This window comes from Dreissena polymorpha, chromosome 4 (genome assembly GCF_020536995.1).
Source record: "Dreissena polymorpha isolate Duluth1 chromosome 4, UMN_Dpol_1.0, whole genome shotgun sequence".
NCBI classification, from domain to species: domain Eukaryota; kingdom Metazoa; phylum Mollusca; class Bivalvia; order Myida; family Dreissenidae; genus Dreissena; species Dreissena polymorpha.
The window spans coordinates 37,127,640-37,155,136 of record NC_068358.1 but is presented as its reverse complement, the minus strand read 5'-3'; the positions used below and the strand labels follow the sequence as shown (position 1 = coordinate 37,155,136).

The window sequence follows — 27,497 nt, the reverse complement described above, 5'->3', positions numbered from 1 at the left end:
GTGTCTATTTTAAAAAGGGAATGTCCATGAATCCCAATTTAAAGGGGTGTTTTACAGGGTTTATATACTAAAGAAATCCAGTTTTTTTGATAATTTCGACATGATTATTTATTAAAAATGAAGAAAATGTTGCGCCAGCTTAACAAAATTCATTATATTTGAACTTAAAAATGAATCGCTTGCATACCGAATGATTACTTAATTACAGACCAAAACTGTAAATGTTATGCCAGCGTAACAAAATTCCAAACACTTGTATTCAAAAGTGAATCACTTGTATTTGGAATCATTTCTAATTTACCAAACAAAACTTAAAATGTTATGCCAGCGTAACAAAATTCCAAACATTTCAGCTCCAAAGTGAATCGATTGCATTTCGAATCATTTCTTATTTACCAACCAAAACTGAAAATGTTATGCATGCGTAACAAAATTCCAAACACTTGGACTCCAAAGTGAATCACTTGCATCTCGAATCATTTCTTATTTAAAGACCAAAAGTTTAAATGTTATGCCAGCGTAACATAATGTTCAAACAGTTAAACTCCAAAGTTTAATGCTTGCATTTCGAATAATTTCTTATTTTATGGACTAAAACTTAAAATGTCATGCCAGCGTTACAAAATGCCAAGCACTTCGACTCCAAAAGTGAATCATTTGCATTTGGAATCATTTCTTATTTACAAAGCAAAACTTAAAATGTTATGCCAGCGTAACGAAATGCCAAACATTTCAACTTCAAAGTGGATTGCATACATTTTGAATGACTTATTATGTACAGACAAAAACTTAAAATGTTAATGTTATGCCAGCGTAAATAAAATTCCGAACATTTCTACCTCAAAGTGAATTGCTTGCAACTCAAATGATTTCTTGTTTACATACGAAAAACTTATAATGTTATGCCAGCGTAACAAAATTCCAAACATTTCAACTCCAAAGTGAATCCCATAAATTTTGAATGATTTCTTATGTACAGACCAAAACTTAATATGTTATGCCAGCGTAACGAAATTCCAAACACTTCGACTCCAAAAGTGAATCAATTGCATTTGGAATCATTTCTTATTTACCAAGCAAAACTTAAATAGTTATGCCAGCGTAACAAAATGCCAAACATTCCAACTTCAAAGCGGATCGCATAAAATTTGAATGATTTCTTATGCACAGACAAAAACTTAAAATGTTATGCCAGCGTAACAAAATTCCTAACATTTCTACCTCAAAGCCAGCGTAACAAAATTCCGAACATTTCTACCTCAAAGTAAATTGAAACTGTTCTTATTTACCTACCAAAACTTAAAATGTTATACCGGCGTAACAAAAATTATTAAATTTCAACTACAAAGTGAATTCCTTGCATTTTAAATGATTTCTTATTTACAGACCAAAACTTAAAATGTTATGCCAACGTAACAAAATTACGAACAATTCAACTCCAAAATGAAATGCTTGCATTTCAAATGATTTCTTATTTACAGACCACAATTTAAAATGTTATGTCAGCGAAACAAAATTCCATACACTTAGAAACCAAAGTGAATGGCTCGCATATAAAATGATTTCTTGTTTACAGACAAAAACTTAAAATGTTATGCCAGCGTAACAAAATTCCGATAATTTCAACTCCAAAATGAAATGCTTGCATTTCAAATGATTTCTTATTTACAGACCAAAATTTTTAAATGTTATGCCAGCGTAACAAAATTCCAAACACTTAGACTCCAAAGTGAATCAATTGCATTTGGAATCATTTCTTATTAACCTACTAAAACTTAAAATGTTATGACAGCGTAACAAAATTCCAAACATTTCAACCTCAAAGTGAATTGCTTGCATAACAAATGATTTCTTATTTACAGATACAAAAATGTTATGCCAGCGTAACAAAATTCCGGCCAAACTTAAAATGTTTTTTTTTTCCAACACATTTTATTTCGAGATTGCATATACAATAATGAACAATAACACAAGCATGTAATACAATCAGAAATGAACAGAATAACATATGCAAAACATATAAGGTTAGCTATCTAATGCATGTAATTTTGTGTTGAAAAAAACCCAACAACATTTATGGTGTATAGATGAAAAAACAAGAGATGTTTTTGTCAGAAACACAACGGCCCCTTTTGCGCCGCTTTGATTTTTTTTGACCTTTGATCTTGAAGGATGACCTTGACCTTGACCTTTCAAAATGTGCAGCTCCATGAGATACACATGCATGCCAAATATGAAGTTGCTATCTTTAATATGTAAAAAGTTATGACATAACTTTAATATTGGTTAAAGTTTTGGACAGACAGAATGACAGACAGGCCAAAAACAATATACCCCCTTTTTAAAAGGGGGCATAAACAGACAAATTCCAGTGTGTATATATCAACATGGATGTTTTAATTGAACTATGCGATGAAAAAAGGCATAGATACAAATAATAATAGGTGCATAGAATAATAAAGACATTTTTCATTGAGTAAAGAACACCAATGATGAATAAGTTGTTATAACAGATGAAAAGGCATAGAGAAAAACAATAATAGGTGTTTATAATTGTATAATTAAGTTTTTGCAACAATGGCATAAAATAGTTCTCATTCAATGTCAAACGATTCTAAATTATTTTTTGAAATTGATATTTTTTTCAAGTTATCATATTCGTACTTATTATCATATTCGTATGTATTTCTTGGCTCTAGCTATGCTTTGAATGCATTTATTTATCCTACATTTGTAAAAGTATAGCTTGATAAACAAAATAACATTATTGCACCATCAGACTTTGTCAAATATTCAAGTAGAAATATTGGCATATTAATGAAAGAAAAAGATTGACCTGGTAGTATTTCATCAATTATTGCTTAAGATATCTGACATTCCCAGAATAAATGCTCTAAATTTTCTTCACTTTGTTTGCAAAAAGTAAATAATGGATCATCAATTATTTTCATCTCGTTCAAAAGACTATTCGTTCCAAGTATCCTATGAATTATTCTGTTTTAGAAACACTGTACCTTTACATCATTTGTTATTAAAAAGGGTAGTTAAAAATGCAGTTCCATTCATTTTCATTAATTGTTGTATTGAGTTTTATACCCGATTTTGCTTTTACTGAAGGTTGTTCATTGTTTGTTTTTAGAATTGTGTACAGTTTTTTTGCTCCCGATTCATTTTTTTTTAATATTCGTTGTAATTTAGGGGGCAAAAAGGGTTTGATAATATGTTGGGTAGGACAGGGTTAACCATATTTTTTCAAAAATGTATCTATTGTTCTTAATTCATGAAATTTATTTTCAAATTGTACATTTTATTTAAATCATCAACAGAAATAAAGCTTCCATTTTTGTATATATCACCTATACAGTGAATTCCAGCATCAAACCATGACTTAAAGAAAATACTTTTATTACCTATCAATATATTTGGATGATCAAATATTGGATAATACAACAATTCTTCTGCTTTTACTTCTAATTTACTACAATAAAGTGAAAAGCTTTTTAAAACATCCACTCAAAAGGGTTTTAAATTCTGTTAGACATATTTAAAGCATAATGATAACTGCAAGTAAAAGTTTGTGAGTATCAAAATACAGTTTTGTGATATATATCCAATTTCCTCTATAGGATTGAATGTTTTGTAACCAGGTAAGTTTCAGTGCTGGAAAAAATGCATCCAAATTTATCATTTTTAAACCTCCTTCACTATATTCTTTAACTATACTTGTAAACTTTATTTTACTATGCCTAACCCAAATACAAGTCAGGATTGAAGATTTTATTGAATTTAAAATAGTATGGGGTGGGTTAGGCAGTGATATGAACAAGTGATTGAATAATGACACAACAAGTGTTTTAACAATAACAATCTTTCCAATTGGTGTTAAAAATCTTCTTTTCCAATTTTTCAGGATATTTTCCATTTTGACAATTGTTTCATTGTAATTTATTTGAAGTATTTTTGACAGGTCAACATCAAAATTTATTTCAAGCATTTTAAAGCTGTGTTGCATCCAGTTTAATTTCCATTTTGTTTTTATGGTATAAAAACAATATTTATTCTTGCCAATCCATACAACATTTGTTTATCAAAAAATTAACATTAAGACCTGAAAAATTTGAAAAATCTTGTATAACATTAAGTGTTTCAATTAATGATTGATCAGTACCGTCTAATAAAATAGTAGTATCGTCCGCAAACTGGGACAATTTATGTTCGATTCCATGTAGTGGTATACCTTTTATATTATTGTTATCCCTCAATACAAGTGACAAAACTTCAGCGCAGAGTATAAAAATATAACATGAGAGGGATCTCCTTGTCTGCAGCCCCTTTTAATAGGGAAAAAATTAGATAAGTAACCACACTGAGTAACAGCCGACTTAGAATCTATAAAATCTGAAACCAGTCTGGACCAAAAAATAAAAAAAGAAAGTGTATTTTGTACAAAGGACCACGACAATCAATCGAACGCCTTATCAAAATCTATTAGGAGAAGTAAGCCCGGGATGTCATTTTCTTCAGTATAGTGCATAATGTCATAAATTAATCTTGTATTTTTCCCTATGCATCTCCCTTTAATGAAACCAGTCTGGTCGTTATGAATTTACTTGTCCATACATAATTTAAGTCTATTAGCTATTACTCCAGAGGCAATTTTATAAACAGTATTTAAAAGAGTAATAAGGCGCCAATTTTGTATAAAAAGCCTAGACTTATCACCCTTTGGAATACAGGTTATGATACCTTAAGTTTGTGTTATAGATAAATTACCACAATTAAAAGCTTCATTTAAGGATCTGACAACAAAGGTTCCAATTTTTTCCAGAACATTTGATAAAAGTCTGCATTGAAGCCAGAACTTCCTGGGCTTTTATTTTTGACATATTTTTTAAAACTGTTGCAGCTTCCTTTAATGTTATGATACCTTCAATTGAAGTGGACTCAGCCTGGTTTAATTTTGGACAGTTAATTTCTTTTACATAGTTATTAAAGTCTTCAGTACTACATTCATTTTTTGCTTAAAAAGAGACTGATAATAAGATGCTATTGTATTTAGGATACATGTTTGGTCAGTTATTTTACAATCATCTTCATTTTTAAGTTTATATATCGTTTTTGTTATTGCATTGTTTTTTTCTAGGCTCAAAAAATATATAGATGGCTTTTCACCTTGTAAAGTCCATTGAAATATTGATCTGATCATACATCCTTTTAATTGTGTGCTCTGAATATTTTTTATTTCAGATTTTACATTTTCTAATTCTTCAATATTCTCATTTGAAAAGTTTTCTTCCAACTCTTTAATTCTAGTTAATGATTTGCTTTTTGGCCTGGGGCGAAGCCCCTTGGCCAAAGTACTGAAACCGTTTTTTGGAATAAGCTGACTCGGCTGGCTGCCAAAACAACCGCGAATGAATGAATTTGGAAAAGTCCGATTTACCACTTGGCGGTCATTCATGCGCAATCAAAGAAGAGGGACCTATACAAACAAATAGGTCCCTGCAAAGAAGTTCTCAATAACCCGCATTGTGAATACAGAACATAACTATATAACATGAAAGTGTCATAGAACGTGTAATAAAATATTATTGAAGCAAAATTCCTAAGCATTGGATACGGCATAGGTTTTATATTGTTTGCATATTCATGCGAGAATCTCACTTCCGTTTTATCAATAAAATTCCATTTTGATGACGATGTGCTACGTTTCAAATCACGTGACCAATTAGTGGCATTTGATTGGTTTACTTTTAATGAAACGCAAAACAACCGTACAACTGTTAGCAATTATTGTATCTTTCTTTTTCTTTTACGATGATTTAAGAAATGTCTGCACAAGTGACGACGGTTGGGGTTTTTTGGTTGTGTAATTTGAATGTATTGGATTACGGCGAAATGTGTAAAAAGAGTGTGACTAGTGTCCACTTCTCGAAAAAGTTGACACTGGCTCGATGGACTGCCGACTGCGACAATCAAAGGCACGGTTGATCAGCTGTACAAAGGTGTAAAACCTCTTGTATCTTGATCATTTTGGTGAGAAGTAAGTAAAATCATTAAACATATTTTCTTCAAACTTGTACTCGTTGTTTATACTGACAACACATATTTGTTAAACATGTTACACAAAATAGTGGGCAGTATTTTCACAGTTATGCCCCTTTTCAACTCAGCAAATTTCTTAAAAAATGCAGCTATCTCCTTCAATATAAGGACATTTTCTTCAAACTTGCAATAGGTCTTTATACAGACGAGGCATATTTGTATGAAAAGTTACATAAATATTTGGGCAATATTTTTCAGTTATCGAGTTATGCTAGGGCAACAAACAACTGCAGTTAAGCGTTGGCACCCACAAGCAGTACTCTTGTTTGATAAATTACATTTGTTCTACTTATATCTTTGCAGATGTCAACCTTAGAAGAAATCATGAACATGGACCAAAGCATGCCCTATGACAAGTCTGCAAGGGGCAGAGTTGTGTTTGCAAGCAGTCCAGAGACATATACTAATGCCAATGGTGAGACAAAGCAGTCAAAGTCTGTTGCTATAGCAGATGACAAAAAAACTGTGAAAGTTGTGTCGTATGACCCAACCCAATTAAACAAACTTATTGAAGGTAAAACAATAATGTTGAGAAATTTCATCCGAAGGGATGGGTATATCATTCTAACCCGAACATCTAGACTGTTCCCAACACAAGAAATTGAAGTCCCTGACAGTAGAGTACAAGAGGGTAAGGCTCTTGTCAATCCACCAGCGGCTCCTATGGTTTCATTGAGAGAAGCACTAAGGTCACCTCCAAAAACCAAAACAACTGTTCGCGGGAAAGTCATTCAGGTATTTATATTCCTTCTTTTCATTGGCTTATAATTTCATTATACCCCCACAAACGAAGTTAAAGGGTGTATATAGGAGTCTTGTCTGTCTGTCCATCTGATCTGTATTGGTTGTCCGCTCTCTGACTCGAATTGTTTTCATCCGATCTTCAACAAACTTGGCCAGAAATTGTATCTAGATGTCTAGGTCAAGTTCGAATATGGGTCATGCCGGGTCAAAAAACGAGTTCACGGGGTCACATACAGCATGTTGTATGCTCTCAAATTCAAGTAGTTTTCATCCAATCTTCACCAAACTTAATCATAAGTTGTATCTATATGATGTCTAGGCCAAGTTCCAGTCTTGGCATTATTTTTTTGAGGCACTAGCTTGATCAGACTACCAGCTTGGAAATTTCAATAGCCCGAATCAATTCTTACTAGCCCGAATTAGAGTTATAATTCTGTAACATTTGTAAATATGTTAGTCTTGGACCTAATCCAATCCATCCGGTAATAATACTAGTGAAAGTGTCTAGAGAGATCAACTTACTACACTGTTCAATAAGCATCTACTCAATGAGTGCCCAATGGAGATTACCGATTTACTTCTGAATAGGCTTCTATAGCAGGGGTGTCAATTGTCCCAAATGTGAAATCTGGAAAATAAGACTGAGGGTCAAGTGTCGCACGTCCCCAACCACAATAAAGGGCAGAGCCCTTTATCTTTCTAGTTGCAATTGCTGGTTAACCCTTTCAGTGCGGGAACCGAATTTTGAAGGCCTTTGCAAACAGTTTGGATCCAGATGAGACGCCACAGAACGTCCATCAGGATCCAAACTATTTGCTATTCTGATAATATTCTTTGAAAAAAATCAAAGAAAATGCTAATTTTAGAAATTCAGCAGACAACATTTTAGCAGACGACAATTTTCCCATCATGCAAAGGGTTAATATGTATTTTTTAATCTGATATTGTCAACTATTTGTTACACATCAACTGAAACTGGTAACTCAAGGGTACAATGCAAAATAGTATAAACCAGACCATTCGTATCACCGCATCTGTATTCGTCATTGTATAGAAAATGTTATAAAGAAAGTCGAAAATAAAAAATAAAATAATTAACATCGACGAAAAACACTGTATCCAAAAAAAGAATGCCCGAAAGATGTATGTGTTTTGCACATGAAGTAAATGTGCATATCGTTTAATTTCAGACAATGAAAACAAATTTCTTAGAAAATCCGTAATAAATAGATAATATTGTTAGCATTTGCTTTTCAATATGTTAAGCTGATAGTGCAGTGCTTTACTTTGCAAATCGATCACTTAAAATATTTTAAGATGGTGGACATTGTAAGATTTTAGGAAAGTAGCAAGGACTTTTCGTCAGTTATCGTTCATGTATGGCCATCACCAGCCAATCAAAAATCAATAAATAAAAACCTGGGCACAATCGGTACCGAACAAACAATTTCTGGAATGCCGAGGAAGCTATAACAATAGGAAGCTATTTCGGCCATGTAACTAAGTTCAAACACGAAAAAAGCACTTATACGATCGGGCTACTGGCTTGGAATTTTAACTCGATAGACGCAAAAATCATAACTCGATCATCAGTCGAGTGTAATCCAAGACTGAAGTTCGAATGTGGGTCATGCCAGGTCAAAAACTAGGTCACAGGGTCACTTAGTGCGTTTTTCAACATTCATCAAGTTGCTTTTGTGAAGGCAACATGCAAAACATTCTGTGTCCATACAGCATGTGGGGGGTTTTATCACGTCTGTGACAAAGCTCTAGTTTTCTCAGTTGTAAACCTAATTTAATTATACTTCCTAATAACACAGTATTTTGTGGAGTTGGAATAGGACATCAATATGGGACTATATTGTTTTTTCAACAGTGCATAATATGCAGTTTTACATGTTGTATTGATTTAGTTTAACAAATAATAATTAAAATAGATACTTTCATATATAATAGCATCATTTAAAATGTTTTTTTTTACAAAACTTAAGTAGTGGGGGACATATTGTTTTTGCCCTGTCTGTTGGTCTGTCTGTTGGTCTGTCTGCGCCAACTTTAACATTTTGCAATAACTTTTGCTATATTGAAGATAGCAACTTCATATTTGGCATACATGTGTATCTCATGAAGCTGCACATTTGAGTGGTGAAAGGTCAAGGTCATCCTTCAAGGTCAAAGGTCAAATATATATGGCCAAAATTGCTCATTTTATGAATACTTTTGCAATATTGAAGATAGCAACTTGATATTTGGCATGCATGTGTATCTCATGGAGCTGCACATTTTGAGTGGTGAAAGGTCAAGGTCATCCTTCAAGGTCAGAGGTCAAATATATGTGGCCCAAATCGCTTATTTTATAAATACTTTTGCAATATTGAAGATAACAACTTGATATTTGGCATGCATGTGCATCTCATGGAGCTGCACATTTTGAGTGGAGAAAGGTCAAGGTCAAGGTCATCCTTCAAGGTCAGAGGTCAAATATATGTGGCCCAAATCGCTTATTTTATGAATACTTTTGCAATATTAAAGATAGCAACTTGATATTTGGCATGCATGTGTATCTCATGGAGCTGCATATTTTGAGTGGTGAAAGGTCAAGGTCAAGGTCATCCTTCATAAGGTCAAGGTCATCCTACAAAGTCAAACGTCATATAGGGGGACATTGTGTTTCACAAACGCATCTTGTTTTTTTTATAATTTTCATAAAATGAAACTGTCCATGCCACACACAGTTGAAAACTACAATTAAAATGAACTTAAAGCTTAATAAGCAATATCCTATTACTTATCAAGCTTGAAGTTTAAATAAATCATTACAAACATGAATTCAATACATGAAAGGAACAGTTTTGTTTTAGAATATCAACAACACAATGTCCATTCCCAGTTTGATGTCTAATTCCAAATTCACATAATACAGTGTACTTATAATACCTTTGGAATTGGTTGCAAAACATGTCTAATTATTGCGATGGCGCTCATTTCATTTAAGTCCCCTAATGTGTTCCATACAAAATTACATAGTAGATTACTGTATAAATATGCACCAACATGTTAAACCTGTTCAAACATGGTTACCAAATAGTCATCTGCCATATTTTGGATGGTGATTTTATGCATTTGTAACTAGCACATTTACCTTACACCGAACACAAAAACATGTATGTTTCCGGTTACACACTCAAAACAATGAGGGTCAGTAGGTTCAGATATTTTTTTATATTTGGTTCGAAAATGTTCGGAATTATTAGATGTTCGTACTCATATTGTACCAACATGATTCAAATAATATAAATCAAATTTACGAACAAAACAAATCAAGGTATTACAGATGCTGACCATCTTGTGATAATCAAGTACTGTTTCACACTGGAGGTTACCGCACAAAACAAATCAAGATATTACCGATACTGACCTTCTTGTGATAATCAAGTTCTGTTTCACACTGGTGTATTAACATTTTAAAACAAGCCAGGTTGTATAAGATATAAACATGACTGTGCCTTGTCATTGGATTTTTTCCCCCTACCCTGAATTCCAAAATGGTGGAAGATAATGGCAGCTCTGCCTTCTTGTCAAGCCACTACGCTTGAGCAGTCGGCCATTTTCAAAGATAGCGGCGTGGTTTAAAGTTCAGGCCTTTAAAGATCTACATAGGGACCAAATAGTGTCAAACAATATCGTTGTTGTCCACTCGCGATTTTTTGTTAAAAGAATTGCAGTCACGGGTAAACTCTTGACGGTCGATCGGGTAACCGGAAAAAAACATAATTTTTCGTTAGGCCTTATACAATTAACGCTCCATAAAAACAGCTCGTAATTACTAATCTTAACCCTTTTACACTCCATTTTTAGCTCATCTGAGCACAACATACTCATGGTGAGCTATTGTGATCGCCATTTGTCTATCATGCAGCGTCAACATTAACCTTGTTTACACTCTAGAGGCTACATTTATTGTCCATTCTTAATGAAACTTGTCTGTGGGTGTGTCTGTCCAAAAATGCTGCGTCGCGTGAACCTCGAAATTGCTTGAGCTAAAGACATGCAACTTAACAGGAATATTGGTCAGCATGTTGTATATCCTTCAAGTCATGCACACCATTACTGTCAGCTGTTGTCATTTTGCTAATAACTCAATATGTATGTAATCATGTTATACAGGATGAAGAAGAGCGCGACATCCTGGTAGGAAAGTCGAAAAGTCCGACAAAGATGAGAACAATTTACATACAGGATGAAACGGTGGACAGAGTAAAAGTGGCTTTGTGGAGAAACACTAACAAAAACGTCAGAACTGTGGATTTCGTCAAAATCACTTATTTGACAATACACACTTACCAAACAAAGTACACAACTGAAACCAGCTTCAATTCTACCTACACAACTTCAGTTACTGTAAGTAAACAATTTGACTGCATACTTTAAGGATTTTTCAAATATTTTAGCTAAGATGCACTACTGGTGGGCAGAACACCATGACAAGTTGCCTATTTTTGTGCCCCCCCCCAAAAAAACAAAACAAACCATGTCCGTCTGTTTGCTGTTCTTCCGTGCGTCTGAAAAAAGTTTGTGATATGCATATCTACACTTATTGCTTAACATGTAAATTTGTGCACCTGTGGTTTTTCATTTGATTTCAATATCTGAAAGCAGAGTAATGGCTCTCGACTTAGTAAAATTATACTTAATAAAGTTTGCGCATATCTATTAAAGTATAAGGCGTACAGTCTTGACACTTCAAGAAAGAAAAGACCTACAGTCACTGTCTTGAAACTTTTTAGCATTATTGCTCACTATGTGAAGTTGTGCATCTGAGTTTTATTTAGTTTTGTTTCAATTGGTAAAGCAGAGTTGTAACCCCTGACTTAGTAGAATTATACTTAAAAGAGTTTATTCCTACAGTCCCGAAACTTAATAGGCTTGTTGCTCATCATGTGAAGATTCGCGCCATGTAACATTTATGGCCCTTGGTTAATTTATGTTGCTTTTAATATGAGAGACTTAAGACTTGTAAGATTTTTGCTAATCATGTAAATAATAAGCTGTGAAGGGAGGCACCCGTGTCCTATGGACACTTTTCTAGTCTATGTCAAGTCAATGCTAAATGTCACCTGTTGTTATTGTATAAAACTTTAAAAGCCAATGTAAAAGGCCTACTAAAGGTATCTTGTTCCTGAGTAAAAGTATGTTCTATTTAAGTTTTTCCCAAATTCTAGATTTCACAACACATTCCTTCCCATTTGAAAGAATCCATCCAGTACCTTCCCCAAAATTTTTTGAAATCCCCGAGTTGCTCTGTCTAGACATAAAAATTAATTAGTATTCTTATAAAAAATCAATCTGATTCTACACAAGATTATCACGATTTAATTTAATTCAATTTAAGAAGCGTTCGACATTGTGTGGCTGACTTTAGATCACTTGCCTCTCACAGATGTAGGTTCCATTCTCGCTCTGGGAGTTGAATTTTTATGCCCCCCTTCTAAGAAGAGGGGGTACATTGTATATTGCTTTGCACATGTCTGTCGGTCGGTCCGTCCACCAGGTCGTTTCCGAATGATAACTCAAGAACACTTGAATCTAGGATCATGAAACTTCATAGGTACATTGATCTTGACTCGCAGATGACCCCTATTGATGTCTCTAGGTCAAAGGTCAAGGTCACAGTGAACCGAAATAGTAAAATGGTTTCCACATGATAACTCAAGAACGCTTAGGCCTAGGATCATGAAACATGATAGGTAGATTGATCATGACTCGCAAATGCCCCCTATTGATATTCAGGTCACTAGGTCAAAGGTCAAGGTCACAGTGACCCGAAATAGTAAAATGGTTTCCGGATGATAACTCAAGAACACTATGGCCTAGGATCATGAAACTTAATAGGTAGATTGATCATAACTTGCAGCTATCCGCTATTGACTTTCAGGTCACTAGGTCAAAGGTCAAGGTCACAGTGACCCGAAATGGTAAAATGGTTTCCAGATGATAACTCAAGAACGCTTATGCCTAGAATCATGAAACTTCGTAGGTAGATTGATAATGGCTGGCCGATGACCCCTATTGATTTTCAGGTCACTAGGTCAAAGGTCACGGTCACGGTGACCCAAAATAGTGAAATGGTTTTCGAATGATAACTCAAGAACGCTTATGCCTAGGATCATGAAACTTCATAGGTACATTGATCATGACTCGCAGATGACCCTTATTGATTTTCAGGTCACTAGGTCAAAGGTCAAGGTCACGGTGACCCCAATAGTAAAATGGTTTCCGGTTGATAACTGAAGAACGCTTATTCCTAGGATCATGAAACTTGATAGGTAGATAGATCATGACTTACAGATGACCCCTATTGATTCTGGATGACAACTCAAGAACGCTTATGGCTAGGATCATGAAACTTCATAGGTACATTGATCATGACTGGCAGATGACCCCTATTGATTTTCAGGTCACTAGGTCAAAGGTCAAGGTCACAGTGACAAAAAACTTCCACCCAAGTGCCCGCTCATGAAATGCTCAAGGGGACCTGCTCAGGGGACCTTGGGTCTTTCTCCACCATGACAAGCGGGAAAAGGCGCCATATAGCCATTAAACGTGTAAATGCGACGTTAAAACAAACAAACAACTTCTATTGTTTTGTTAATGTCTGATGCTGCCTTATCCTTGAAAAGTAATGTTTGTATTGCCATATGAAATATTTCCTTATTTTTCCAGAAAGTCGAACCACCAACTGTACATGTGACACTTACAGTAATTAGTGCCTGTGCACAAGATGACGTTACAGAACTTCTCCTCAGTGATGACTCTGTGAGGGCAATTCCTTCACAATTATTAATGGCTGCCCTTCCACAAGAACTTGAAGAAGTATTGGATCCAGAATCTTTCTTTGCAGAGCGAAAAACAAACTTAAGGCTGCAATTAAAAGGATCGGAAGTACTTTCAGTGAAACTTCAGTAAACTGTTATACATATACATGACATTATTCAGCATTCCTAGTTTACCATGTTTTCCCTAGTGTTTTTTTTTATAAATCTCCTACTTTTTCATACATTTTACAACAAGCTCCTACTTCTCCTAGTTATGCCCCCCTTCAAAGAAGGGGGATATTGCTTTGCACATGTTGGTGTGTTTGTCTGTCCGTCCGTCCACCACATGATTGTCTGATGATAACTCAAGAACGCTTAGGCCTAGGATCATGAAACTTCATACGTACATTGATCATGACTGGCAGATGACCAACTATTGATTTTGAGGTCAATGGTCACGGGTGAAGGTCATAGTGACTGGAAATAGGAAAATGGTTCTTAAATGATAACTCCAGAATGCTTACGCCTAGGATCATGAAACTTGATAGGGACATTGGTCATGACCAGCAGATGACCCCAACTGATTTTCAGGTCAATAGGTCAAAGGTCAATGTCACAGTGACCTGAAACAGTAAAATGGTTGAATGGAAATAGCAAAATGGTTTCCAAATGATAACTCAAGAAAGCTTTGCCTTATGCCTGGGATCATGAAACTTCATAGGGGCATTGATCATAACTGGCAGATGACTCTTATTGATTTTCAGGTCACTAAATCAAAGGTAACAGTGAAACGAGACAGTAAAGTGGTTTACTGGAAATAGGAAAATGGTTTCCAGATGATAACTCAAGAAGGCTTACGCCTGGTATCATGAAACCATCACCACCTCCACCACCACCTCAGTGACAAAAAACGTATTCACACAATAGCTGCCATTACAACTGACAGCCCATATGGGGGGCTTGCATTTTTTATAAACAGCCCATGTTCTTTTTCAAGTAACAAGTCTTAAAAACTTTTAATGGGCAAAAAAATAATTTGATTTTGTTAATTTGATGTCACCTGGATATGTATACATGTATTCATAGGGTTTTAAATATAGTTGTGTTTGCTGTAGGTATAATTTCTTGATTTTGACATTTGCAAAGATTGCCAATATACAACATGAAGAAGTGATTAGGCAAAATTATTTTTACAATACTTGAGGCTGGACCCTACACATTCAGTTTAATTGGGTCTAGCCACTCATTAGTTATCAATAAGAAAGCAGGGAAATTTAATATTTGAGTTTCATCTACAGATCATGTGATGTAGCATTCATAGGTACAGGAAAAGACTCGACCTTGTATAAATGCAAAGGATCTTTCAGTTATAAAATTAGAAGTTATAAAATTAAAAACAAGCTTGATCTTGTAAACAGAAAATCATTCATTGAGTACACGACTTTCCATTGATTAAATCTGGAACTCCTAACTTAAATTCTTCTAATTCATCATGTATGCTACTGGTTTCTCTTATATGATCCATAAGAATACTTGTAACATAATCAATGACTTGGTGCATATTTGAGGATGTTGATTGCAATCCGCAGTCAATAAATTTGTTTGGTAGCATGTTATATTTAATACCTGACATACAGTTGTCCATTCTTATAAATGGTTAGTTTATTCATGTGATCAGCAAGAAAATTGACATGATCCATTGTTGTAGTGCCGAAAAGTCCTTTTGAAAGTTTATCTATGAAAAGCAAAAGTGCACTTTTACTTCTAGATTAGATTATGGTTGATTAAAGAATAAGGCTCAATACTCAAATTGTACACTTGTATTTTGCTCCTCTTCATTTCTGAGGCTTTTTATTCGAGTCATCATGTGAGATAACATGTGACACGATTGATTGTTCACTTAACAAGCTGGAAGTGCAGACACATCAAATTATTTTGTGTTCCCTTCAATTAAAGCATGATGTCTATTTATTAAAAGGGTGTTATTTTCAACTGCTAATATGTAAAGGTGATTTTCCTGTAAAAGACTATTTTTCGTCTTAACCATTTGAAAATTTAAGTGCGTTTGCCTTTGTTATTTAGCCCTTTGACATTTACAATACATATGTTAATATTCATTCAAAAGACAGAGAATTACATGATACTATTCTTGTTCCAAACATTTAAAAATCATTTTGTAGAACTAGATTATTAGTTAATACTTCATTATGCAAAGTTATATTAAGCTTTGATGTTTAAAACCATCAACTTCCATGTTCTACAAGTTGTTAATGCATTGTGTTCATTAAATTCATCTCAGCACTAAATACTTGTTCATTTTTATGCCCCCCTTCGAATAAGAGGGGGTATATTGCTTTACTCATGTCGGTCGGTATGTCGGTCTGTTGGTCTGTCGGTCCATCCACCAGGTGGTTGTCAGATGATAACTCAAGAACGCTTGGGCCTAGGGTCATGAAACTTCATAGGTTCATTGATCATGACTCGCAGATGACCCCTATTGATTTTGAGGTCACTAGGTCAAGGTCACGGTGACCCGAAATAGTAAAATGGTTTTTGAATGATAACTCAAGAACGCATACGCCTAGGATCATGAAACTTCATGGGTAGATTGATCATGACTCGCAGATGACCCCTATTGATTTTTAGGTCAAAGGTCAAGGTCTCGGTGACCCGAAATAGTAAAATGGTTTCCGGATGATAACTCAAGAATGCATACGCCTAGGATCATGAAACTTCATGGGTAGATTGATCATGACTCGCAGATGACCCCTATTGATTTTGAGGTCACTAGGTCAAAGGTCAAGGTCACGGTGACCCGAAATAGTAAAATGGTTTTCAGATGATAACTCAAGAACGCATATGCCTAGGATCATGAAACTTCACAGGTAGATTGATCATGACTCGCAGATGATCCCTATTGATTTTGAGGTCACAAGGTCAAAGGTCAAGGTCACGGTGACCCGAAATAGTAAAATGATTTTCGGATGATAACTCAAGAACGCTTTTGCCTAGTTTTCGATGTGTTGGTAACTCTGCCCTGCCTTCATTTAGATTGATCTCGGTATTATTTATAAACATTTCATTATCATTAGCACTTTGCTTTTTGAGTGGTTACTCCTCCGTTGTTATATGAATAATTTAGTGAAAATGTTAAATGTGTTAAAATATTGTTCCAAAATATTTTATAACACTCAATAGTGATGCCATCAGATTCCGGACTTTTGTTATTTGGCATTTCTTAACGAGCTTGTCGATATTCATATTCAGTTTGTAATCCTTCACATACGTGTTATTCCACTTCCTTTAAAGCATGATGTGTTATTTTAAAGAGGTTGTTATTTTCGACATTCTTTCGTTTATAGTGTTTCGCAAAATAGGCTTCTTCTATTATATGACTTTTACTTGTTATGTCTTTGCCATTAACTTCTAGTCTGTGTATAGTGTTGTGTTTGCTACTACGTTTTAAAATGTTTGCACAGTATTTTGTATTGTTTTCATTGTGTTCAACATGCTGTGCCCGTGCTCAAAGTAATATGCCATTGAGGTGTGTGTGATAAATTCCTTCTATTTTTTGTGTGTGTGAAAAATTCCTTCTTCAATGGAGGTGGTATAATTTGTGTTTCTTTTATGCATCTGTTTTTCAAGTGCTTCAATGACTTTTATGGCTTCATTTTCAAGTTTGTGTGTTTCTTTTTTTTTAGCTTACCTGAGCACAACGTGCTTTTTGTGTGTCGTCTGTGGTGCAGCGTCAACATTTACCTTGTTAACACTTAAGAGGTCACATTTATTGTCCAATCTTCATGAAACTTGGTCAGAACATGTGTCACATTACTATCTTGGACGAGTTTGAAAATGCTTCTTGTCGTTGAAAAACCTGCGTGCCAGGGGGTGTGGCAGTTTTCCTAATATGGCTATTATAAAACCTTGTTTAAGACTCTAGAAGTTATATTTTTTGTCCAATCATCATGAAACTTGGTCGGAACATGTGTTCTAATAAAATATTTGACAAGTTCAAAAATGATTCCGGTTGGAAGAAAAACATGGCCGCCAGGGGGCGGGGCAGTTTTCCTATTATGGCTATAGTAAAACTTGTTCACACTGTAGAAGTCAAATTTATTGTCCAATCTTCATGAAACTTAGTCAGAACATTTGTTCTAATGATATCTTAAACGAGTTCGAATATGGTTCCAATTGGTTGAAAAACATGGCTGCCAGGTGGCGAGGCAGTTTTTCCTTAAATGGCTACAGTAAAACCTTCTTAACACTCTAGAAGTCACATTTTTAGTCCCTCACAACATGTTTCCCAGTAAAATCTTAAACGAGTTTGAAAATGGTTCCAGTTGAATGAAAAACATGGCCGCCAGTGGTCGTGGCAGTTTTCCTTATATAGCTTTAGTGTAAAGTAAATTTTCAACATTCTTTCGTTTATAGTGTTTCGAAAAATAGGCTTCTTCTATTATTTGACTTTGATTTGTTATGTCTTTGCCATTAACTACTAGTCAGTGTATAGTTTTGTGTTTGTTTCTACGTTTTAAAATGTTGTACAGTATTTTGTATTGTTTTCATTGTGTTTAACATGCTGTGCCCGTGCTAAAAGTATTATGCCATTGAGGTGTGTGTGATAAATACCTACTATTATAATTTTTATGTCCCCCACTATAGTAGTTGGGGACATATTGTTCTTGCCCTGTCTGTTGGTCAGTTGGTTTGTTTACGCGAACTTTAACATTTTGCAATAACTTTTGCTATATTAAAGATAGCAACTTCATATTTGGAATGCATGTGTATCTCATGAAGCTGCACATTTTGAGTGGTGAAAGGTCAAGGTCATCCTTCAAGGTCAGAGGTCAAATATATGTGGCCAAAATCGCTCATTTTATGAATACTTTTGCAATATTGCAGATAGCAACTTGATATTTGGCATGCATGTGTATCTCATGGAGCTGCACATTTTGAGTGATGACAAGTCAAGGTCATCCTTCAATGTCAGAGGTCAAATATATGTGGCCCAAATCGCGTATTTTATAAATAATTTTGCAATATTAAAGATAGCAACTTGATATTTGGCATGCATGTGTACCTCATGAAGCTGCACATTTTGAGTGGTGACAGGTCAAGGTCATCCTTCAAGGTCAGAGGTCAAATATATGTGGCCCAAATCGCTTATTTTATGGATACTCTTGCAATATTGAAGATAGCAACTTTATATTTGGCATGCATGTGTATCTCAAGGAGCTGCACATTTCATTTTTGTAAGAATTTCCTTCTACAATGGAGGTGGTATAATTTGTGTTTCTTCTGTTTTTCAAGATCTTCAATGACTTTTATGGCTTCATTTTCAAGTTTGTGTGTTACTTTTTTTATAAGCTTACCTGAGCACAACTTTCTCATGGTGAGCTTTTGTGATCGCCTTTTGTGCGTCGTCTGTCATGCAGCGTCAACATTAACCTTGTTAACACTTTAGAGATCACATTGATTGTCCAATCTTCATGAAACTTGGTCAAAACATGTGTCCCATTAATATCTTGGAGGAGTTTGAAAATGCTTCTTGTCGTTGAAAAACCTGCGTGCCAGGGGACGTGACAGTTTTCCTAATATGGCTATTATAAAACATTGTTAAGACTCTAGAAGTTACATTTTAATCATCATGAAACTTGGTCAGAACATGTGTCCCAATGAAATCTTTCACAAGCTCAAAAATGGTTCCGGTTGGAAGAAAAACATGGCCGCCAGGGGGCAGGGCAGTTTTCCTATTATGGCTATAGTAAAACTTGTTCACACTGTAAAAGTCAAATTTATGGTCCAATCTTCATGAAACTTAGTCAGAACATTTGTTCTAATGATATCTTGGACGAAATCAATTATGGTTCCAATTGGTTGAAAAACATGGCTGCCAGGTGGCGTGCCAGTTTTTCCTTAAATGGCTATAGTAAAACCTTGTTAACACTCTAGAAGTCACATTTTTAGTCCGTCAAAACATGTTTCTCAAGAAAATCTTCAACGCGTTCGAAAATGGTTCCAGTTGAATGAAAAACATAACCGCCAGTGGTCGTGGCAGTTTTCCTTATATAGCTTTAGTGTATAGTAAAACCTTTTTAACACTCTAGAAGTCACATTTATTGTCCAATCTTCATGAAACTTAGTCAGAACATTTCTACAACCCATAACTCAGATGAGTTTGAAAATGGTTCTGGTCTGTTGAAAAACATGGCTGCCAGGTGGCAGGCCAGTTTTCCTTACATGGCTATAGTAAAACCTTGTTATTACGCTAAAAGTCACATTTGTGGTCCAATGCTTATGAAACTTGGTCAGAATATTTGTACTTATGATATCTGGGCTCAGATAGAAAATGGTTTAGGTCCGTTTAAAACATGGCCGCAAGGGGGCGTGGCATTTTTCCTAATATGGCTATTTAGTAATGTTAACACTAGAAGTCGCAATAATTATCCAATCTTCATGAAACTTGATGAGAACATTTATTCTAACAATAGCTCAGCTGAGTTTGAAAATGGTTAAAATACGTTGAAAAATATCGCCGCCCGGAAGGGGGGGGCAGTTGTCCTTATATGGCTTTATTGAAAACTTGTTGACGCTATATTAGCCTCATTTATTGGCCAATCTACATGAAACTTGGTCAAAACATTATTTAGTCCCAATGAAATCTTAGCGAAGAGCTTAAAAACTAGGTCACTAGGTCAAATATAAAAAAAACTTGTTGAAAGTCCCTTTTTTGGTCTAATCTTTATGAATCAGCTTGCATTTGTCCAGAATAGTCTAGTACCTTTTGCTCTCAGGTGAGCGCCTTAGGGCCTAACAGCCCTCTTGTTTTAAATGACTTGCATCTTATTGTTGTGTTAAGTATCTTGCCTTTAATTATTTCCCATAAGGTGTGTGGATTTGCATCTTTGTTATCTTAAACTGTATTGGTTATTACCTGTTATATTTGTGTTTGATATTGTGTATCTTTTCAAAAGCTATTATTTACTTTAAAAAAAAAGAACATTTTGAATAACATAATTGAAAACTACAATTACATAAACATATGGCATACAGTTAATCATAATGAAAAAAAATACACCTGGCACTCAAACACAAAACCAGCAATATTTTGGAGATAAGATTTTTTTAAATATGCGAGTCTATTGCAACATTATCGAAACATGCAACATAAAACCAGGATTTATGACTGATCACTCGATAGTTGAACTTTAACTGCATGAAATACAACCTGAAATAGCCGAAGGTACTTTAAAGATTTCCATTTCTTTTATCTCTAATAATGGGTTAAGAACAATATTGAAATCCTCTCCGACTATCTATGTTCGGACCGTAAACGTTCATTAATGTTAATTGTGTTTCGTGTATTTTTATATCTATACTTGCTTGTCTGCCAATCATTATTACGTTCAAGTAATCCACTGTTATTCCTGTATGACTTTTACTCAGACAAGCGATGCCTTGTTTATTTGTATGTTGTCCGCTAAGATAAATATCTCCGTCCCAACCACTTTTTAATGTTTTTGCTAAGGTATGTTTTAGGTGACTTTCCTGTATAAAAAAGACTTATAATACCTTTTTGTCTAACCATTTGAAACTTTTAGTGAATTTATCTTTGTTATTTAGCCCTTGTACATTTACAGTACATATGTTAATACTCACACAAAAGAACGAAAATTGCATGATACCATTCTTGTTCCAAACATTTTAAAATCATTTTGTAGAGCTAGATTATTAGTTAGTTCATTATGTCAAGTTATATTAAGCTTTGATGTTAAAAACAATTACCTTCCATGTTCTACAGGTTGTTGAAACATTGTATTCATTAAATTGATCTCAGCACTAAGTACTTGTTCATTTATTACGATGGTATTGGTAACTTTGCCCTGCCTTCAGATTGATCTCAAAACCATTTTCAAACATTTCATTATCATTAGCACTTACCTTTCAAAATGCCATTATTGTCATTATATTGACTGAAAATAGTCTACCAGTCACACATAACTTAATTAATATCTCCCTTTTTAGCTCGACTTATAGAACAAAACCACCGCTATTGTCATAGCCAGGTAGACGGCGTCCGCGTTTGTTTAGTTGTCTGTAAATGTCAATTTCCGCAAAGACTATCAAAGATATCCTCTTCAAACTTACAATACTTGCTCAATTTCGCCTGTTTAGTCCATCCTGACAAGGCTGGACCATGCTCTAACGTTGTGGTTCATGATTGGATATACTTTATTTTTGTCCTAAACTCTACTTTGGACAAGACCTTCCCACTGACCTATTTTATGATGAACTTGACCATTGAATGACCTTACCTTAAAGGTCGAAGTGTTTAAAACTAGATAAACATATTAAGCACGAGTATCATATAAAACCTTCAACTTCATAACATCAGCATACATGTACACTGTATCTGGCAGCAAAATAGCGTGGATCCGTTTACATTTACTACAGTTTAGTCACTACACTTCTTACCAAGCACCCTAAATCTAGCCCCAGGCCTTCAGCGCCTACGGCGCTTTGATTATAATTTGTGTTTCCTTATTTATCTAAGACCCATATGAAATAGATATTTCCATAAGCAGAGTTTCTAAAAATAGTTGATCACTTATAGTGAACTGTAATTCACTGTCAGGAATTTCATTAATATGTTGGTGATTATAAATTGGTAGTGCATATTGAAGTTTAATTTCATCATTTTTTTGTTTATTTCCTGCACATACATTATGTCTGACAGTAGAGAATTATTATGTTTCCAAAGACCTGGTTTATGAGAAAAATTGCTTAAAGTTATGTTTAAAGTAATTGTTGAATGATCCGATTGAAGACTTGGTTCGATTTTAGTGGATTTTAAGTGTTGCAAAAAATCAGATGTGGTTAAAAATAGATCCAGCCTAGCCTGTTGAATTGGATTTGTTCTACGCCATGTAAATCTTTTTTTGACTGATTAAGATGTCGAAAGGGATCTACAAGCTTGTAGCAATTGATTAATTCTAATACTTTATTGCGAGCCTTAGGGTTATTAATATTTTTGTAATTATAATAATCTACAACAGGATCAATTACAAGGTTAAAATCGCCACATATGATAAAAGAATCATTTTCAAGTCTTTCAATAGTTTCAAAGATATCAGTAAAAAAGGAGGGGGAGTCAATGTTTGGACCATATAAAGACAGCAACGTAAAGTTGTATTCACTAACAGAAATATCAATTGCACTAAAATTACCATTGGAATCAGCAACAGAGTTATGTATTTTATAATCTGTGCTATTTGATATGAAAATAGCTGTTCCCCTAGAATTAGCAGAACCATTGCTTAAAAAGCATTCAGATCCCCATTCCGAATAAATGGATTTGTACATATCAGGGGTAAAATGTGTATCCTGCAGACAATATATATATATGCATTTAACTCTTTTAAGTAATTAAAAACCTTAAGCCTCTTAAATTTGCCATTTAATCCTCTACAGTTTAAAGAAACAATATTCAGATTGCTAGTCATGTGGTAAAGTAAGTTTTATGAAACAAAAATTTACATCCCCTGCCTTTAAACTGTATTAACAAATAAACACAGTAATATTACTGTAAGGGTATCTAAACAAAATGAACAACAATTATTAATTATGCGAACATCTATATACCATGCCTTTAAAACGTACATGTTATAATAATAAAGCACAGTGATACTATTGGAAAAGTATCTAGAAAAAAGGAACAACAACATGAAAAACAAAAAGGAGACATACATAAATAAATACATATGTATACAACATAAAAGAACATTGACCAAATTATTTACAATATGGGTAAACATTAAACAGATTACAAACATATGCAAATCAGTATCAAGTTAACTTAAGAAATTTGTGTTATGAAAAGTTATGTTTTATTGATTCAATATTGTTTTAAATTGAAGCATTATTGAAATATAGGTGTTTACAAATAAACTGTTATAAATGAAACTAATTTTATTTTAAAAATTAAGTGTATACCATTAAGAGTTCATATGGGAAACAGTGGTTATTCAGAAGCAGATAAACAGTTGTACCTATGTTGCATACATGTCATCATATAAACAGAAAAATAAAATAAATATGATAAGCATTTCACTATAACAAAGAGGTAAACGAGTTTCATTTGTAGGGGTTCAAAGCCCTACAAATGAAATGACAGGTTCTCTTTGAGTTGATATTGTGGACCAAAGGTACACATACTATTTATGGAATAGATATGCATATCAATTATGTAGCTGCATAGGCATATTTATATAAACACAAAAGTTAGTTTTGTTTTGTATAATACATATAATTACATAAACAAACAAGGGAAAGCAAAAACATTGTTAATTTAAATCATATATACATGTGAACACATTTAATAGTTTTGATTTAGTATTGTCATTATGATTATACAAAGAGTACACTATATATAATTATATAAACAAAACAAGAGAAGGCAAAACAATTGCTAAGGTTTTGCATGAATTCTATTGTATTAGTTTTGATTTTGTATTATCATTATGAATATGTAAAAAATACAAGAGAAAAGAAAAAAAATGTCAAGCATGTTACTATTTCTTATAGTTGTGTAAGCAATCTTCATTTAAGCATTCAAGAATACAATAGAAGCAATGATATTTTGTCAGACAGTGTAGTTGTACATCTAAAAGATTCACTTAACACTTAAATAAGCTTCATATAAAAGCGAAAATGAAGCAAGAGGTGTGCAATATAAAGACAGAAAGTCTAACTGAAAAGTGTTAAATGAAAACACACAAATGATATTAGGTTCACCGCGTTTAATACCTTCAAAACTTAATATATTTTCACATAAGCAATTCGAATGGAATCCTTGGCATTGAAGGTATCTTAGTGTATAAGTTGTTTAGTAGGCGGTAACTCTGAATGACAGAGTAAACTAGTTTACATTCACAAAAACAATTTGGTTTATACTTTTTAGCATGAACAGAGACGCATAAAATTTCTATTTCAGAATAGTTATTCTGAATTACAGAGACATATGCATGTGCTATTCAAATAAGATGATTAGTCTTAATTTAGCAGCTACACTATATCAAATTAAAATGTCACATGCATTACATGTCGTATGTATATAGAAACTTCCACTACCATAAATATAAAATATGTAGGTATTTGTTTGTTTTCGAACACATTACAATACTTCTGAATATTTGACAAACAAAAACAGACAAATAGTGGTGGCATGGGTAAGGAGACCTTACAGGAGTGGTAAAAAATATTAACATGAGTTTTAGAAAGTGTCAGTATAAATTGTATTCGCATGTATTATTGCTTAATGTATGTTCATACTTATGTACAAAAACATACACAGACATTAACATATACAGACAGTTTATGAGTATGATTTTCTTATCTGAGTATTGTTTTTTTAGATTGATAACATGAATGTAGAGCTAATATCGGAATAAATTCTTATCGCTAAACTAGCTTACAAAAAGTTAATTTTATGGGCATATTTGAGTATACAAACAGAAAGAAGAAAGTTAGCAGTTTTGATATAACATATGCCTAAGTTATAGTAAAAAGTGTTCAATAACATGAATCATGCTATGTAGCAAGCAGACAATTTTAAAACGCTGCTCCATACATTTCAACCACAAAGTGAATTGCTTGCATAACAAATGAGTTCTTATTTACAGACAAAAACTTAAAATGTTATGCCAGGGTAACAAAATTCCGATCATTAAAACTACAAGTGAAATACTTGCAATTCGAAAGATTTCCTATTTACAGACCAAAATTTAAAATGTTATGCCAGCGTAACAAAATTCCAAACACTTTAATTCCAAAGTGAATCACTCACATTTTGAATAATTTCGTATTTATGAACCAAAACTTTAAGTAGTATGCCAGCATAACAAAATGCATAACATGTCAACAGAAAGTGAATGGCAAATACACATCCTATCTTTTCTTATTTATAGCAGCCAATTGCTTAATGTTATGCCAGCTTAACAAAATGCCAAACATTTTATCTAAAAGTAAATCACTTGCAAAAAAGGTGCCCATCATTTCTTATATAAAGACACAAACTCAAAATGTTTTCCCAGGGTAACAAAAATCCAAACATTTCGTATTGTTTTGTATCAACAGACCCAACTCAAAATGTTATGCCAGGGTGACACAATTCCAAACATTTCGCATTGTTTTGTATTAACAGACCCAAACGCAAAAAAGTTATGTCGAATCACTCACATTGCATATTTCCTATAATTTCTACATTTCTGTTTTACAGACCCAAACTTAAAATGTTATGCCAGTGAAGCATTTTCAGATTTCACATCATTTTTAATTTTCACCCTTTAACTCAAAATGTTTCATTGGCATAACAAAATCCAATGCAAATCTCTTGAATTCCAATTTCTGTATCTATCACTGCTAATGTCACGAAGTAAAAATCATTCACAACTCAAACTGGTATGCCAGTGTAACAGAATTCCAAGCATTATAACTAACAAGTGAATTGCTTGCATTTCCTATCATTTCTAATTAACAGACCCATTATTAAAATATTACTCCAGCATAACAAACTTCCAACATTTATTAGCATAATATAACTTCAAAGTAGTAATGAGTCAAAGAACAAAAAGTACAGCAATCACATTAGTTAAAGCATGTATTCTAAATTAAAAAAGAGTAAAATATACACTGCATCCAACATTTCAGGAACTGTCAACTTTATACACTGACCACATGCCAGTTTTCCATTAAAGTTAACAAAACAGTTATTTCAAAATTATATAAAAAATTATAACTTATGAACAACAATATATACATATTTTCATCTAAAAGACTGGTTGGCCAAGTTTGTTTAAATCACACAAAGTTGTTCCCATTTCAGTAAAATCACAATTTGATGATTGATATAAATGTTAATATCAACATGAAACAATATCAGTAGGTCACAGGATGTTCAAAGTATCAACATTTCAAAACAAATATTTCTTTTATAGCAAAATTAAATATTGATCTGCAAAAATGAAAAGATAAACAGTCACAGTAAGGAAATATATACAAAATAAATATGATAACAGAACTTAAATAAATACGAATGAGGTTATAACCCAATAACACATTTTCAATTAATAATGTTTACAAATAAATTTGTACTAAATGTAAAATATTTCAAACAAATATGCGACAGGATTAATATAATGATTTAACCGTGATTAATAAAATCATTTCATTACCAATTAGGACGATATTTTATGTTGAATTCACTACAACACAAACATATGATCACAACTTGCAAATCTAAATCGAAAACAAAATATTTAGAATCACACTGTGATATGTACATTAACAAATTACAAAGATTAAAAATATATACGCAATGAATGCAATACAACAGCTTTTTAGTAAAAGTAGTAAAGTGCCATTTATTTTTATCTTTTAAAATCAATATTACTTATTTAAATTCACGAACACACATGAAAATCGAAATGGAAAAACTCACTTGTACAGAGTGTAGCGTTCAGTAAGGGCTTTGAATAATATGATTGGGGGAAGAACGCCAATTCAACAAATGGATTAAACCAACTCTATTTTACGAAGAATTGTCACCCTTTAAAGCGTATAACATCCTTTAATATAAGTCACAGGCAAGTATCTTCCTAAAAATCATCAGTTTGGTACGAATTTTACAATTCATCTGCAGGTTATTTTGGTGGACTTCTACTTTAAATAATAATAAAAACATTCAAAAGAAAATATGACAAAAGAAGTATACACGTTGAAAAAGCAACACTATTTTTACAAGAGCCACGTCTCTGGTCCATTTGAATTTAACTG

At 33.6% G+C, this 27,497-nt stretch overlaps 1 protein-coding gene across 1 annotated transcript; it reads left to right on the top strand.

Annotated features, from left to right (window-relative positions):
• Positions 1 to 6,630: 6,630 nt before the first annotated feature.
• On the top strand, positions 6,631 to 14,136 carry LOC127878354 (uncharacterized). The gene is made up of 3 exons (XM_052424883.1): positions 6,631 to 6,840; positions 11,017 to 11,250; positions 13,573 to 14,136. Exons 1-3 carry the CDS (start codon positions 6,631 to 6,633, stop codon positions 13,813 to 13,815), a joined length of 687 nt encoding a protein of 228 aa, XP_052280843.1. The 3' UTR covers positions 13,816 to 14,136.
• The last annotated feature ends 13,361 nt before the right edge of the window (positions 14,137 to 27,497 follow it).